Source organism: Vigna umbellata, chromosome 1 (genome assembly GCF_029865625.1).
Source record: "Vigna umbellata cultivar VRB3 chromosome 1, Vumbellata_1.0, whole genome shotgun sequence".
Lineage (NCBI taxonomy): Eukaryota > Viridiplantae > Streptophyta > Magnoliopsida > Fabales > Fabaceae > Vigna > Vigna umbellata.
The window spans coordinates 76,832,112-76,849,156 of record NC_142165.1 but is presented as its reverse complement, the minus strand read 5'-3'; the positions used below and the strand labels follow the sequence as shown (position 1 = coordinate 76,849,156).

At 33.9% G+C, this 17,045-nt stretch overlaps 1 protein-coding gene across 3 annotated transcripts; it reads right to left on the bottom strand.

Moving 5' to 3' along the window:
• Positions 1-4,753: 4,753 nt before the first annotated feature.
• Positions 4,754-10,922, bottom strand: LOC124823198 (protein RETICULATA-RELATED 4, chloroplastic-like). Of its 3 annotated transcripts, none has more exons than XR_015783592.1 (8): positions 10,371-10,922; positions 8,283-8,351; positions 6,831-6,962; positions 6,672-6,725; positions 6,552-6,596; positions 5,571-5,710; positions 5,193-5,331; positions 4,754-5,093 (listed from the first exon to the last, which is right to left on the bottom strand). XR_015783592.1 is itself a non-coding variant. In XM_047295369.2 (8 exons), exons 1-8 carry the CDS (start codon positions 10,875-10,877, stop codon positions 5,045-5,047), a joined length of 1,122 nt encoding a protein of 373 aa, XP_047151325.1. In that variant the 5' UTR covers positions 10,878-10,919; the 3' UTR covers positions 4,754-5,044. The 3 variants fall into 3 exon arrangements, 2 of the variants coding, with proteins under 2 accessions (XP_047151325.1, XP_087960404.1); XM_047295369.2 differs by having other exon boundaries at positions 5,193-5,318; positions 10,371-10,919; XM_088104278.1 differs by lacking the exon at positions 8,283-8,351 and having other exon boundaries at positions 5,193-5,318.
• Positions 10,923-17,045: the final 6,123 nt, after the last annotated feature.

The following is a 17,045-nucleotide window of genomic DNA, read 5'->3' as shown; positions in this document are numbered from 1 at the left end:
GTATTTTATAAATTAGTCTTCTCTTTTAGGATTTTTAGACACTTTAATTTTTGACAGGTTGCTATTACATGTGTTTATCATATTCTATCTATTTCTCGATCACCTCTAATTCCATATTTGTTTATTGATTATTATTCATTAGTGTTTCTAGAACAATACTTTATTGATGCATGGAAACATTCTTCTTAAAATACCTTTGTTAAATTAGTCATAAAAGTTGTTATACAACTTATAGATATGATTAAATGATCATGTGATCTAGATAAATAGCTAGATTTGAATAACATTATTTATTTTGAATTTCATATTTATTTAGTGGCTAATGGTAATTGATAGTTTATGAAAGAATATTTTAGGTTTAATATCTATTTTAGTTTCTAATTTGGGGTGGTGTGTTCAAAGTGATCCTATTTTGTTGTTTTGAAATTTCACTATTGTCCCATATTTTGTAAAAACAGTTTAAGTTAGTCATTTTTCTTATAGCGTTAAAAACCTAACGATGTAATTGCCCATCTGGTCAAAAGTGAATGAGGTGTCCAGTTTTGTAATACATGTCACGCTGAGGTCAATTGAGGTATAAATTTTAAAAATAAAAATTAATGACGTGGAAAAGGTTTAACAGAGTCTTAAATGAAATCGTGGTTGTACTGTTTTACTACTGCTCGTGAAATTGTTGTTATGTGTCATGACTAATTACATGGTGGAGGAAGTGAAGAAGTTCCATTCTCCTTCACCATGCCCATCATTTACCTTTTCTTCACCTTCATCATCACCATAAACCTCCATTCTTTTAACACAGACATTATCACATCTCACTTGTACAAATAGAAAAACAACAACTCATTACCCATTTCTTCATCCTGAACCCACAATCAACACACCATTCTACCACCATCATTTTTCAACCTCAACGCATACACAATAACACTCTTGAAACCCACACAGTCATCATCCGAAATCTCCATTCTCTTTCTCTTTCTCCTCTGTCCATTCATGCATAAAGAATACAAAAAACAAAGGAGAGTCACCATTCTACCACCACCCAACACATTGAATGCTGGAATCACAAAGCAATTAAAAACAAGGAGCAAGGTAAGAAAAAATCCTAAATTGCAAGATAATGAACACCAAAACCTAAAACGTGAAATCAACCCAAGACAAGGAAACTCGATTCGCAAACAAAGAAAAGAACCTCAAAACATTAAAGTCAACCCTGATTCAAAATCCTAATTTGAAATCCCTAAAATTTGCAAGATCTGAAACACAAGTAAAGGAAACCACAAAACGCTGCAATCTGAAATCCCCTTCTTGCGAAACACTCTCGATTCGGAACGAAAAGGGAGGAGAAATCCTATGTTGTGTCTTCAAGTTGGAGATTTTCAGGAGTCATAGTCTTTTGGTTGGGTTGATGAGGCTTGTTAAAGACAAAAGGCATTCAAATGGAATTTGCCCAGGCTCTACAGAACAGTGTGCTTGGATTCATAAAAGTGTACTCAATTGCCACGTCAATTTGATCAGTTGCCACATAACTGGACAGGTCATTTATTATTGGATAAGGTGGACATTACGCCGTTAGGTTTTAAACGCCGTAAGAAAAAAGGACCACCTTAAACCGGGTTTACAAAACATGGGACAATAATGAACTTCTGAAAAAGGGTAGGACCAGTTTGAACACATCACCCCAAACTAGGGACCAAAATAGGTATTAAACCTAAAATATTCTTCGACCAACTATCAATCACCATTAGCCACTAAATAAATATGAAATTCAACTGTAAATATCACACTCTAGATATTTTCTTGATCGCCTTACTAGCACTCAATTGCGGATTTTATGGCCCAGTTGTGTCATCTTTAATTCTTTGTAAAATTAATACAGATTATCATAAATTCATCAATTCCCTATTTTTCTTCTTCTTAATACCTTTTCATGTAATTATAAGTTAAAAAAGGTTATTTACTTACAAAATATGATCAATTAAAACATGATAAGTGTCAAATTTATATGGAAATTTTAAGTATTCTAGACACTTATCAATTAGCTACCGAGGTTTTTGCTACCAATGTTTTAAAATTTAAGACCAATTTAGACATTAATTTCTTGGTAGCTAAATCCTTGTTCATAATATTTTAGTTGTTAACAATTGATAGTTTTTGGAAACATTAATTATTTTTCAATTACAATCCACCACCACATAATAGTAGGTTAAATAAGTTGTAAATAATGCTAAATTGGTTATTAATTTGGTTCAATTATTATATGACCTTGGACAACCACTGTACCTTTAATAACAATGTTTATAAAAAGCTTTGAATTTCATCATATTTGAATAGTAACCACTAATACATTTTTTGGAAACATATTTTAATTATTGTCAAAAAAATGGGTTAAATGATTGTCAAGATGTGGTTAAGTCAATTATAAACTTGATTAAGTGATCATATAACCTTGAACCACTTGACCTTCAAACAGGAGTATTTATAAAGTTTTGACATTCTTTATTTCATAATGGTAATCAATAATTGGGTGTTTGTGGAAACATATTGTAATTATTCTTGACTTAAACTATGCAACACCAAATCGGGTTAAATTAGTTCAAATAAGTGGTTAAATGAATTGGTTAAATGATCATATTACTTTGGACACTACTTGGCCTTCAATAATCGTGTTTATAAACCTATTAGTGTCTTTAAAATTGAATGCCTACCATTGATTGAGTTTTTGGAAACATACTTTAGTTATTCTTCATTTACACTTAGGAAGAAAAAATGGGTGAAGTAAGTGTAAAAATGTGGTTAAAGTAGACATAAACTTGGTTAAATGATCATGTGAGCTTACACAACTATTTGGCCTTATGGAATAAGCTCCTTCAAGCTATATGACTCAAACAAGGTGGAGACTTTCAAATGGGTTGATGGTTGAGGAAGTTTGATGTGGTGAGATGGTGGTTCCTCCTCCAAGCTATATGACTCAAGCAAGGAGAAAGTCTATGGTAGTGTTTGGGTGCTCTCAAGAGAGATTGGATCAACTTTTAAGGAAGGGTGGCTATAGAAAACCTAGATGGGGTGCTCTAGCCTTGATGACCTAAGTTGAGTAACATGACACAAATTTGACAATATAACAATATTTAATTCAAAAGTGAATTTACATGGGGAGACACATGCATCAATCAATCGTCTTTAACAACCATGTCTCTCTTGATGAAACTATGTGTCAAGTTGTTAAACACTTGTTCACGACCTCGGTGATGACCGCTCTGGACGATGCTTTCTCTCAAGAAATCTATGTTCCTCCTCCAATGCTTCTTGTCATTCTCGAAGAACCATCTGTTGAATAAGAAGCTTTAAAGGAAACCTATGTCGCTCCCTCCTCTTCACCTCCATGTACACCATGTCCAACTTTTGAAGACCTTGACCCTATCATACAAACACCTAGCCCCCCACACCAAACCACAACCTCAATCTCTCAATTTGACCTAAACACTAACCAAATTATCCCTCAACCACAACCTTTAGTCACCATTCTAGCCAACACCTCCCTAAACCTACCTCCCTTACCCTTTGATCCAAACTCTCAAGCCATCTTGACCCATGTTCATCACTTGCTTGCTAAAAACAATGCGTACCACAATAAGCTACAAGTGTCGCAATGTTTCAAGAAAACAAGGAAGAACAACAAGCAAGCTTCCGAAACCTTCTCAACACCCTAAACAATGTCATTGCCCAAATATTTCCCAAAGGTTAAAGAGTATGACAAAGGTTAAAACCTCCTTCTTATCATGAGGTAATAGTTTCATATTTGAAAGATATTGTGGATAATGTACAAGAAACTTAAATGCCAAGACTAATAATTAAATTCTTTTGCTAATGTAGGTCCTAGAAACTTAAATGCCAAGACTAATAAAAGTGGGCAATCCATAATAGAAAATGAGAAAGAAGTTGAAGAGATGGAAAAGGAAAAGAACTTTCAATTAAAGATGACTTAAGTGATGTAAATCTTGGAGAGGAAGAGAATTAAATATGAATGATTGGGATAGAGTTTTTTTTTGTTTGAGGTTGCTTAGTATGTATAAGCAACAACCATGGTCTATAGTAATTATGTAACAACAACACATTTTTTTAATGGTTGTAATGCAAAATTTGCTTAGTAACATACATAATTATAAGAATCTTATGGAGTAGCCACACTTTTTCTTTAAAGTTGTCTTGTTGAAATTGTGTGGTAAATACATGTAAATACAACCACTCTTTTTTACTATAAAATTATTTTATTACTAATTATATCCATATATCTCGTATATTTAAGAATATGTTACATTTTTTTTTAATGTTTGTGAATCTTACTATTCATGATGGTTTGATATATAGTTCGTATCTCGATTCAACTATCATAATCGATATATATATATATATGAGTTTTCCCTTGTATCTTATACTGTAACGTTTCTGTTTCAGAGTCTTAAAATATGTTTTACAGGTACTTGCTTTATTTTTCTTTCATTCTTTATCTGCATGTGAGGCCTTTCTCCTTCTTCACACACCTTGCCGTGGTTAAGCACCAAGACATCAAATACACTGTCACGACTACTACCAAAATCCTGATACCAATAGATGAATAATTGTAAGAGAAAGAAAGGGAAGACAATAGTTGCTAAGGAGCCACGCACGCACAGTAAAAACTTAGAAATAACTGCCGGTTGTATAAAATGCAAAGATCAAATACATAATTGCAAGTGGCAAATAACAGTGATGATTATAGTTCGCAACAATATACAAGTGGTTAACTACCCATGATCCAAGTAAATTCAAGATTTGTTTTAATTACAAGTATTTCTGAGAGTTTTTTTCTTACTAAAAATATAGAATTCTTATAGTTTTATATCAAAAAAACTCTTGCCAACGTTCGTTACATACAAACGTACAATTTTGCTTAGACAAGGCAGCAAGAGAAACAAAATATAGGGCAGCAAACGTAATCATCAACTGAAGTTCCATGAATCAATATACTTGGGCTTTGACCAATGCAGCATTGCATAAAATATGCTTAATCCTTTTTCTTTTGGACTCCAACCCATCGAGCAAAATCCACCCACCTACTCACAAATGTGTAATAAATAATTAGGAAGAAAAGACACTGCAAGCGTAATGGTACATATTCATAGAAATCAATTGAGATTAATCAATAATCTTACAGTAGCGAACCCCAGTAGGTATTGGCAGTTCTAACAGTAAAGTATGCTGCGGTTAGCATAAGCTTGTTTCGGTGTAGTAATGGTTCAAGAATTCGTTGCTCAATAATTCCTGCAAGTACCTGGTACCTGATAACAAAGGCTAATCCTTAATAAGAGGTTTTATTGTTTGTTTTCTTTTTTGTTTTGCTAACTAGCAGAGATCCTCATGATCTACAAATTTTGCAACTGTGACAGTATACTACTAGTGGATAACTCAGAATACAATCTATTCACAACTACTGTTCTCTTGATGGGATGTCCAATACTGTAAAAATACAAAGATAGAAGAAAAATAGGGGTAAAATACATTTATTGCAGTTTGTTCTGACAATGGAATACCTGATGTTGCTAATGACAACCATGTAAACTCCATGTGCTACACTGGTTGATATTACAGGTAAATTCTCAGCCTGGGCAGCAAATGTTTTATTAACAGCATTCTTTACATTAATCAACGCATTTGTTATCATAGTACCAACCTGAAAAGGCATTGCCATCAGTCAAATTACGCAGAGCACGGCCCAGATATATCTCAAATCCTGTTCGATACTATTCTGCTTATAGAACTTCACCATGATGAATGAGTGTAATTAGTACAATAGAAACAGTTTCTTCTTCGAACATGTAGCCCTTATGCCTCGTACGAGCCACACTACAACATGCTTGAGGAGCAGGTGACATATCTCTAAAATAAATTTGTAACATGTATTTTATGTCATCTACTGTACTTAATGATGCATCTAAACTTATTCTTTCACGATTTTCTATTTATTTTTGAATTAGGGTATTCTTCAATTGGGATTCAAAAGATTAATTTCTTGGAATACTGAAATCTATTTGAGTTGACCTGTTTTACACATGCTTTTCCATACACTCTAATCACGGATAAACTCTTAATCATATGGTTAAAGAAGAAAGCTATCTACTAACTATTTTACACCACATTGTATATGTAATTAGTTGTTAGTTAGTTTCAATGTTTTCTAGGTGAAGTAATTCACTGTTATATGGCTAAATACATAATGAAGTCTCAAAACAAGAACTTAGCAAAAGATTTATATCAGACTAGGAAACAGAGTGAAATACGAAGAAATAGCAAGAGAAATTCTAATCAATATAATACTTCTCCATTAACTTAAATCTTAAACCGTGACACCTAAAAGCTCAATCCAACTGTCAAAAACAATGAAACCGCTGCAAGAAGTCTAACCTAAATTAATTTTTGTTTTTCCATATATTTTGAAGATCAGCATAACTCCAAGACCAAAGGCTATAACAAGCTAAAAGGGTATTTTGTAAACAAATAATGTGCTAATTTACCAATGAAGCGCTGGTGCCAACAACAAATAGCTTTGCGCCGTTACGCTGCATAAGAGACGGAGATGATCCTCATTTAAAAGGAAAAATTATGTGACTTGCTTTAAATGATCCAAGACATACCACTATAGCACCTATTCTTTGGAGAAGGGTATACGATGTTCCAGGTAAAGCCACCTGTAGAGATTATTTAACTTTCTAATCATATCCAGTATAGCAATTACAACTAAAATTATAACAAAATTCAAAAGAAGAAATGTAGAAAGATGAAGGAGTGTTAACCTGAAAAGCATTATCAGGACAACCATAGAACAATTTAGCAATGGGTCCAGCACTGACTGCAAGGGGAGGTTTGAGAGAAACAGTAGGTGCAGGAAACCACACAAGTAGAAAACCTGTTACAATGCCTGTTACCTAAAACAAATTTAAAAACTGAATTAGGTGCTTCCCAAATTCTTACATAAAGAACTAGACAGAATACAAATTGAGTTTCACAAGAGTACAAAGAGTTAGTTCAAATATGATTAGTACAAAAGGGAAATTTTGAGACCACACTACTTCTGGCTCGAAAACAAAAATATGTGGATTGACTTTCGATGGAGTATTAGGGTAATTTTGGACAAGCTTCTCCATAGAGGCTTTTAGGAGAAAAGGATATGATGAAAATGAAATTAACTTCTTCATAAACTATAATGGGCTTATGCACATATTAAAAATAAAAATTTAGAAGAATTAGTTCGAGGAAACTCTTACAGATTAATCTGTTCATAAGCTAATTATAACTTACGAAGAAGCTCATTTTAGTTTCTCTCCACTTTTTGTCATAGAAGTCCTTATAGAGAAACTTGTTTAATAAAGTCTCGTAAAAGAATATAAATCTATCATTTGTTGATTTAAGTCTGCTAATTGGAAACTAGTGCAACAGCTCACAAACATGGCAAAACTTAAGAAAGAAGACATAAAGCTGACACATTATAGTTGCAAAATTCTAATTTTCTAGTCCCTATACCTCTTTTTCTCACATGATTAATCTCCATACATAGAATATTGTAGAAAAATTGACAAAATCATTGTACCTCTTAAAGACTTATCCGCGCCACGGTATATGTACAAGTCCCCGGAACAAATGGAGTAAAAGAATAAACCCATAATATAAAGAGGATAAGAAGAGAAACTAAGAAAAAGTAAGAAAATAGCTTGAGGAATAAAGTTTCCTTTTTGAGAGGAGAACAAAAAATTTGATTTGGTGTATGATTTGGAATCCAGGAAATGCTTTATTGACAGAGCAAGAAAGTTGGTCAAAAGCTAAAATAATGAATAATAAAAACCGTTGACACTTATCAATTAATAAGAAAATAAAAATGGTTGACCAATGTTTAAAACTAACTTTTCTTTTGCAATTATTATTATTTTATAACATAGAAACATTCAATTTAAACATTGGACATAATTTTTAATTTAGTCATTGTATATACCATTTTAATATCTTTCAGCCTCTAACATAAGGACTGAAAAAATTAAGAGTGATATTCATTGGAGCTAAAGAAAATAGCACTTTTAACTATAAGAATTAAAGAAGATTTTTTTTAATTAGAGTAATCAAGCATGCAATTAAATTTTCGAAGTGATAACATTTTCAATCACAAGCCTAAAATGTGATAAGTTGGAAAAAAATTTAGAATTATTTTGCTAGATTACTATAGAACAAATATTATATCCTGGTGTTAAACATACCACATTCGCAACAACAAAATCCAGCTCCTTCTTAAAGTTTTCCTTACGGCGCTTCAACTCTGCAGCTGCCTGGAAGCACACAGGATATCCATTACAGATTGATCATATGTATTATAGACGCTTCGCTATAAGACACTACAGGTTATTTATATTCACGGCACTATTCTTACGGAAACTGTTTTGTATATTCATGCTGATGAAAATCTCAATCCATGGTTAATTCATAGTATAATCTCCCTATGCCTTATTTCTTTTCAGGTCAAAGCAAATTATAATTTACAGATGTAAGAAAATTATGGAAGAGATTTTCAGAAATAGTGGAGAATTTATTTCATTTGACACACTAGCTCCATGGATTGGTAACACATTTCATTTAACCTTAAATGTTCATAATACTAGTGACCCTTCAAATGTTTAGCGGTTACATAAAAATAATGTCCTCTAATACATAATAAGAAAATCCTCAATAGTTATTTTACACACCAAGTTTTTCCCTCAATCTTGTTAAGTCTTCAAAGTTGAGATATTTAGTGAAGATATCTGCAAATTGGTCTTGTATCTTCACATCACCTAATTCCACCTTTTTCTTGACAATCTTTTTTTAAACTTAAATGTCCAGTTGACTTCAATTGCTTTATGACCCTCAATAGAAGTTTTGAAAACTACTAAGTACCATTCTTCTTAATGACTTTGATATCTTCCTGCATGCTTCAACCTTCTTCTGTCTTCCAAAGCGGTATCAAAGGTTAGGGATTCACTATCCACAAATAGACACAACAAATTATTTGTAAATACTGTTTAATCATATATCTCTTGAATACTTTTCCTTTTTCATGGCCCTTCACTTGATTTTGCTTGGGGGATGACGTTTTATGAATCAAAGGTGTTGAAGAATGAGGTGGAGTAGAAAATGCATTGTCATACAACTTTTTTAATGACTTTCCTCTAAATAGGGAACAGTTTCAATCCAAACTTTTATTACATAGATTTAGCTTTCAACGCGCATATGTATTATAGAACATATCCAATACCATTATTTTAACAGAAAGTCATTGAATTCTTTGGATGTAAATCCATCTTTTCTAAAAGACCTTAGAGCCTTGATTAGATAACCACCCTCCTCTTCAGCTTTAAATTTCTTAAAAGCTGCAAATGCCTCAAAATTTTCCTTCAAGTGGCTCTTCTGTTCTTTATTCGGCTTCTTTTGGGAAAACTTCTTCAATGCTTGCCAAGGACACATCAGTATTCCCCTCACCGTCTTCTCATCTCTGTAGGACTTAGAGCTCCAAAATTTAAATGGTCAAACCTCAAACGTCATCATGCTTCATCTTCTTCTGTAGGCCTTTAAGCATTTTGCTTCATTGGTCTTGATGCTTAAAGTGAACATTCTATTTAGTAATCAATTTAAAGTTTTAATCTCTAGGTCTCAAACAATTATCTTTCGAGATAATTTTATAGCCCTTCTCAACATGACGTACTGGACTCAAAATATTGCTTCTTCGTTTAGGAACATAATAGACATTCTTGATTAATTTTGGGAGTCTCATTTAAGGAAATTAAAATAGTATCTTTCCCTTGGATTTTCACCTTAGAAGAATCACCAAAGGAAATATTTATCTGCACCTTTTTGTTCAAGCTACACAAAATTCTCCTTATAACCACAAATGTGATTACTTGCTTCATTATCAATATAATCTTGTATAATAATTCTCTTCAAGTTCCCAAACATCTTGGGAACCTAGACTTCAATGTGATGACACCAACTATTATATTCGCATCGGTAAGACAAGAATTGAAACAAATTCAGGTAATTGTTTCTCATCTCTCAGCTCACTAAATATTTACCTCAATTTCATAAAAAGTAAAAATAGTCCAATTCAAAAATAACATACAAAATAATTATTAAAAAAAAAAACATATCTGATTGTATACCTGACTATTTCATTCTTCATTAAAAATGCAAGAATACTTAAATAAATATAAATTCATTTCACATAATTGAAAATTAAAACTTATCCATCTTACATAGAATAAAAAACCTAATATATTCGCACTGAAAAAGAAATCAAAGTTGGATGAAAGAAGAACCTTGGTGAAGATGATAACACCACTTTCGATGAGAAGCTTGGCCAAGAACAAATCATCTGCGAGCAACCTTTCCCTAAATCCACGGAACTTGAGCAACCACCGCAGTACAACTGACTGTTCCATCTGGAAGAACCTCCGCATTATCGAACCCGGAACCCTCCCCGCGGAAACTGCTGCCGCCAAGTCTTCCGGCAAACTCTCCAACCCCCGGCCGTCCTCCGCCAGCGCCACCATCGCCTCTTCCCTGTTGCGGCCCCTTTCCTCGTCTTCATCACCGCCACCACTGCCCCTGTTACCGCTTCCGCCGCCACTCCCCGACGAGCTGCCACCATCCCGGTATGCGGAGATGGCGGTGGCTGTAGTGTGGACGAAATGGGTGGTCGTGAAAGGGCAAATTTTAAGTTTGAAAGGCAAGAAGATGAGAGTTGGGTGGGGTGGCAGTGACGAGTTGTTGCAGTGAGAGAAGAAGGGCGTGGATTGAGTGAAGAAGAAAGACGCTATAGCCATACGTGAGGATAGTTGGTGACGTTTAAAAAATGGAGGGAGAGAAGTCAGAGATGATAAGGTATTGGATAACGGGGAATTTTTAACATTTTAGGTATAATTATTAAAAAGTTTAATACTTCATTTATCCTTAATTTTAGATTTTTTTTTTTGTTAAATTGGTCTTACATTTTAAAAAAGTTATGTTAGGTTCATATTTCGTTAAAATTGTTCAGAATAATTCTTTTGATTTACGACGTTAAAAATATAACGGTGCAGTTGTTTTTGTGGCCAAAACTGAATGACGTGTGAAATTTTTGCAATATGTGGCACATATAATATAGTTGAATGTGTAAATAAAAAAATATATAATGAGGTCAACTAGGTTTAACGAAATGGGTTAAATCAAATTATCCTTATCTAAGAATTCTATCGTGATTTATGAGTTTAACAATATGGTGAAACTGGACTTGTAATCATTGTGCGTGGTGATTCCTTGAAGGTCAAATTTGAAGAGCGTACGTTCGTGAGGTAAGTGTTGCTAACCCTAGCCTACTTACTTGATGTTCTTATTGTTGGATTTGGGGGTTAGGGTTTAAGGTGAAAATAGAGGGTGGAAAGTAATGGTGGAGAGGAAGTGGATGGTGGAGGTGGAAAGTAACGGTGGAGAGGAGGTCAATGGTGGAGTGGAGGTGGACAAAGATGGTGGAGTGGAGGTGGACAAAGATGGTGGACTGGTGGTGGAAACTAAGTCAGATATCTTTCATGTGTTTTTCGTGATATCCATTTGGGACCAAAGTACACAGTTTTAAATTGAAAAGGGGACCACATTGCACATTTTTTGACCAAAGGGGAAACTAAATTTAACATTACATATAAATACCTGAACGTAAACATTGAGCTTCACCTTCACATTACATGAACACTACACTTTAACGTAAACATTGAGCTTCACCTTCACATTGTTTGTGCATTTCTGGCTTGTGCAATTTGCAGGTTGGTGTCCATGGATGCTGCTTGCGAACTAGGGTTTCTGCAATTTGGGTAGCGATTATGTATGTTTATGGTTTGCTGCATGTGTGAATTAAGTTTCTAGGTGTCGCGATTGCGATTTTCTTGTTCATATTTAGGTTGAAATTTATGGTTTGCAGGTTAGAGATTTCGATTAGGTTCTTGCTTAATGGTGGTGAGGTGCAACGCATGGTAGAGATTTTGCCCTGATTACGTACTGGTGACGCGGTTTAGGGTTTCATGAAGGCTAGGGTTTGATTTTTGGGTTTTCTGTTGCTTTTCTCTGCTTCGAATTGTAGGTCTGTGTTGATGGTGGTGACGGCAGCATGGTGGCCTGAGGGTTTGGTGGTGGCACGTTTCGTTTTGCGGCAGCAGCGACGGCTAGGGTTTCACGGTGGTGGCACAAGGGTTTCTAGTCTTAAGGAAATAAGGGTTTCACAGTGTTCTCCTATCCTTTTACATTAACATTGTCACATCAATGGGTCACAATTGTCACGTCATAAAAAATTGGACAGATCACAGTTGTCACATCATTGCACCGTTATGTTTTTAACACCGTAAGTCAAAAAGACCAAATTGAACTGTTTTTAACGAAATATGGGACAATAGTGAACTTTTTTAAAAGGTAGGACGATTTTGAACACAACGTCCCAAACTAAGGACCAAATGATGTATTAAACCTTATTAAAATGTTTAATTAAGTTGATAGATTAGATATTTTTAAGTGAGTTTCGTCTATTTTTATTAATTATTTAAATTTTTTCTATTTTAAATTAAGTTTAGTTTTTAATTTTTTTCTTTTGTTAATTACGTGGTTTGATTGTTATTTTTATCTCATTATTTTATTTATTTATTTATTTTTATGTAAAAAGTAGGATTGGTTAATATAAAATTATATTGTAGTTAAGATAAAATTATGATTAGTTTATACATGTTGGATAATGGAGACAGTCTCATTAATAATGTCTTTAATCATGGTAAGTGATAAGTTTTAAGGATTAATTTTTTTTTCATAAATTATTAAGTAATTTTAATTTTAGTGTTTTTTTCAAAAAAAAAAATTCTAGTTAGATTTCTATCATTTCGAAATTCATGGATTAGCCCAGTGTTAGTGTTTTTTATGTGACAAATAGAGTGGTACCATCTCGTTTTAATAACACGTGACAAATTATATAATTTGAAGACTTAAATACTAATTTTGTTGAGTTTATTTAACATGATGGATTAATTTTTGTAATTTTATTAAATTTAATAAAGTTTTGTAACATTATTTAAATAGTTAACGACATATTGAACAGTGCGGCACAATTCATCTGACATGTCAATTTATCTTACGTGAAGGGGAGATTCATTTTCTCACCCATATCCTCATCATCATCTTGAACTCAAACATTTCTCCCAACATTCAAGCAACATGACACAACCTCCTTACCATCCTCATCTTTGAAGACCTCCCCTCCATCAACCCCAATATCATAACATTAGAAGATTTCATCTCCTTCATCTTCACCTCTAGGACCCATCACACAACTAGATCATCCACCTTCTGAAACATAGGTAAACTCTATAAAGGAGAGGTTTGAATAGAATTTTAAATTTTTTTCGCAAGTAAGTGTTAGATGTTATTGCAAGGGTTAGACGGTTTGTAGATAATGTTGAACACTTAAAGATTTTCAAAAGCGTTTAAAAAGCCTTTAAGATGAAAACAAGGATGAAGACTTATTTTTATAATGGTTCACTTAAATATGAGCTACGCCTAGTTCTCCTTTAAGCACTCTTAAAGGGTTTCACTAATCTTTGAAAGATTTCAAATGAGTTTCATCATTCCTTGTTTACAAACGAGTATTATCACTCCTGGTTTTACACTAATCCAATTGACTAGATCATTTTCTCTGCTGAATTAAACAAAAACTAGTTTAATTCAATTCTGAATAAACAAAAACAATAAAATGTTTTTATAAAACAAACATATGATAACTCTCTTGAAGATGATATTTTTTCAATACAAAGAGTATCACTAGTGCAGTTCAGAGAAACGACACCGGTTATTTTCGTTTATACGCAACGGTTCCTGAACCGAGGTATATACAGGCGAGGTAAAAAGGGGTAGCCTTTTTGCCTCGATTCTGAACGAGGCAGTATGTGAGGATCTTTTGCCTCAGTTGGTTTCAAACCGAGGCGGTAGATGTTTTTTTTTTCCAGAAAATTCGGACTTTTGCCTTTCAAAATCATTTTTCTTTCTTTTTTATCTACAACAGCGGAGGCGACAACAAAACAGCGTGACGAACGGTCAAAGGCGGCGATGAACGGCCGAAGGCGACGACAAACGACTAAAGGTGGCGACAAACGGCCGAAGATAGTGACGAACAACTGGTGGCGACGACGAATGGTCACTGGCGACAAGAAACAACGTAGTTTGCGTGAGAGAAGTAGAGGCAACAACTTCGAACAATAGGTTAAATTTTTTTATCATGGCGGCCAGTGGTGGAGGTAGCGACGGGGTGGAGGCAGCAGCGACGACCAGTGGTGAAGGCAGCGACGACGACCAGTGGTGGAGACAACAATAACAGATCTGCAAGCTATTCGCTCGAGATGAGAAGCAACAATTTGCAGGTGAGTCTAAGGTTGAGTTTGACTAATGCGAGTTGAGGATGGTGGTGGTGAGAAGCTTGTGGAAGAGGAGAATGAAAGGGAAGAATGAAATAGGAGAATGAAACGGGAGAATGAAAGGAGAATCAAATGTCTGAATTTTACAAATTGAAGAAGTTATTACCTCAATTAAGTAGATAACCAAGGCAATAAGACTCTACTACCTCGGTTCTAAAGACAACCGAGGCGTAAACCTTTCAAAAAAAATTCAAAATAAAATTATTAATAGAAAAATTTAAAGATATATTTCTAACTATAGGCATCGGTTCACGGTTAAACCTAGGCATAAATACCTTATGGCATCAGTTCAAATGGAACCGAGACAGTAGAGGTTGTTAAAATGGATTTGAAACGTTCAAATACAGAGGTTGTCAACTTTGGCAGGACATACTGCCTCGGTTATGCACAGAACCGAGGCAGTAGACCAATTTTGAAAAAGTTGGCAGGTGAAAAGTTTGATTTGCAGAGGGAAAGCAGGGTTTTTTTTGCCTCGGTTGGTCAGAGAACCGAGGCAGTATACCCTTTAGCCATCGATTCCAATTGAACCGAGGCATATAGTTTCGCAAAGGTTACGAAATTGCCACTGCATTTTGATACGCTTCGATTTTTTTGAAACCGAAGCGTAACGTACGAGTTAAAAACCTCTTTTTGTACTAGTGTATCCAAAAACTTGTAAAAAAACTTTTTTTTTCAAAGGCAGTTAGGTGATGCAAGTTTGAGAGAAAATTGACGACGTAAGAGTAAATAATAATGATTCTTCTTGTTCTTCTCTTCATGCGTTCGTCTTTATATAGACTTCTTCAAAAAAGATATGTTACTTAGAGCATTAACTTTATCACATAAGGTGTAGCCTTTTGGTATGAAGTCAGATGCTATGTTGCTTCATACAAAGGCAATTGTGATGCTTGTATAGATACGTTAGACAAAAGATATTGAGAAAACATTCCCAAAATGTCTTCCTATCTCTGAACGTTCTTTTGATCCAATGTAGAACATTTGAATGAAGCTTTTCCTTTAATGATTTGCACAAATAAAGAGAACACGCCATAAAAAATAAGAGAGTACTTTTCGTACATTCTTTTCATGTTAGACGTTTATTAACGTTTAGGCATGTTACGTGTACTATAGCATTTATATATATCCTATTTAGAGTAACATTTAGGGTTTAGGATAGTGTTTACACATGTATAGCGTTTAACATGTTTATCGTAAACAACTCATTTTAATAAATTTTATTTCGTTAGACACTATTTTTAAACTTCAAAACAATGGTTGCTTAGACAATCTTGTCTTAACACCTTCATCTTCTTACAACACTAAACAATCCATCACCAACATAACCAACCCACACTGAACATAACCATCATTAATCACCCATCCCTACATACCTTCATAAAAAAAACACTATCACAAATCTTCTTTCTCCATCATTCCAAATTCAAGAAACCTCAATCACATACCTCCATTTCAAATGCAAGAAACCCTAATCACGAAACATTAATCACATACCATCAATTCAAATTCAATAAACCTCAATTGATTGTATGTGGTTATGTGTTGGTCCGTTCTTAACTAGTAATTGACTAGGGAAAAAGATGAAGTCGATTGTGGTTGAGAGTAGTATTGGGTGTATTGGTTTTGTGAAAATAAAGATAATGCAGAAAAAGTTTTTATGTTTGTTTTGTGTTGATGATGGGTGGTTCGATGTTGAAAAAAATGAATATGTGGAGATGAGTTTTGTTCACGGAGGAAGAAAATGGAGTGTGAAGTTGGATCCTTGGAGAAGGTGGAGAGTGTTTTATGAAGATGAAAGATGAGTTTTATGAAGTTTGATGTGTGTTAGTGTAGATGAAGTTGGATATGATGATGGAGGAAATAGGTCATGGAAGATGAAAGTGGTGATGGAGGAAAAAAATACACTTCATACAATGTTAGTTTCTCTACTATACCATTAACTATTTAAATGTTATTACTAGAAATGACCAAATTGACCACAATTGACTAAAATTTGGACTTTATTAACAACAAAAAAAAGATGGCCACATTGAATAAAATCAATGAAAATAGGGACATAATTAGTATTTAAACTTTAAAAAATGAAATTAATTTTCCACTTCATCTTCTTCTTCTCTATTAAGGTACCCATCCAAGGTTCTCCATTTCCAGGAGTGTGATCCATTTCCAGCATGTGAGGTCCTCAGCTATCCAACACAGACATTGTAACACCTAATTTTTGAGATGTCCTAGGTTTACAAAATTTTTTGAGAACTTATCTCTAATACCATTGCGAAATATAAATTAAATAATTTTTTTTTATTATAACTGAATTTAGAAAATTTTATAAATCAAATGTAATTATAAAACGTTCATGGAATCTCGTTACAAAACTATTAGCACTGAAATTAAAATTTCATAGTTCTCTCATGTATTTCCTTGCTCAACTCTACTTTAGCTACATTTGTATCAACATCTACTCTAATACAAGTACAAATCATCAGAGATAAAAACTACAATCACAATATGCAAGGGTGA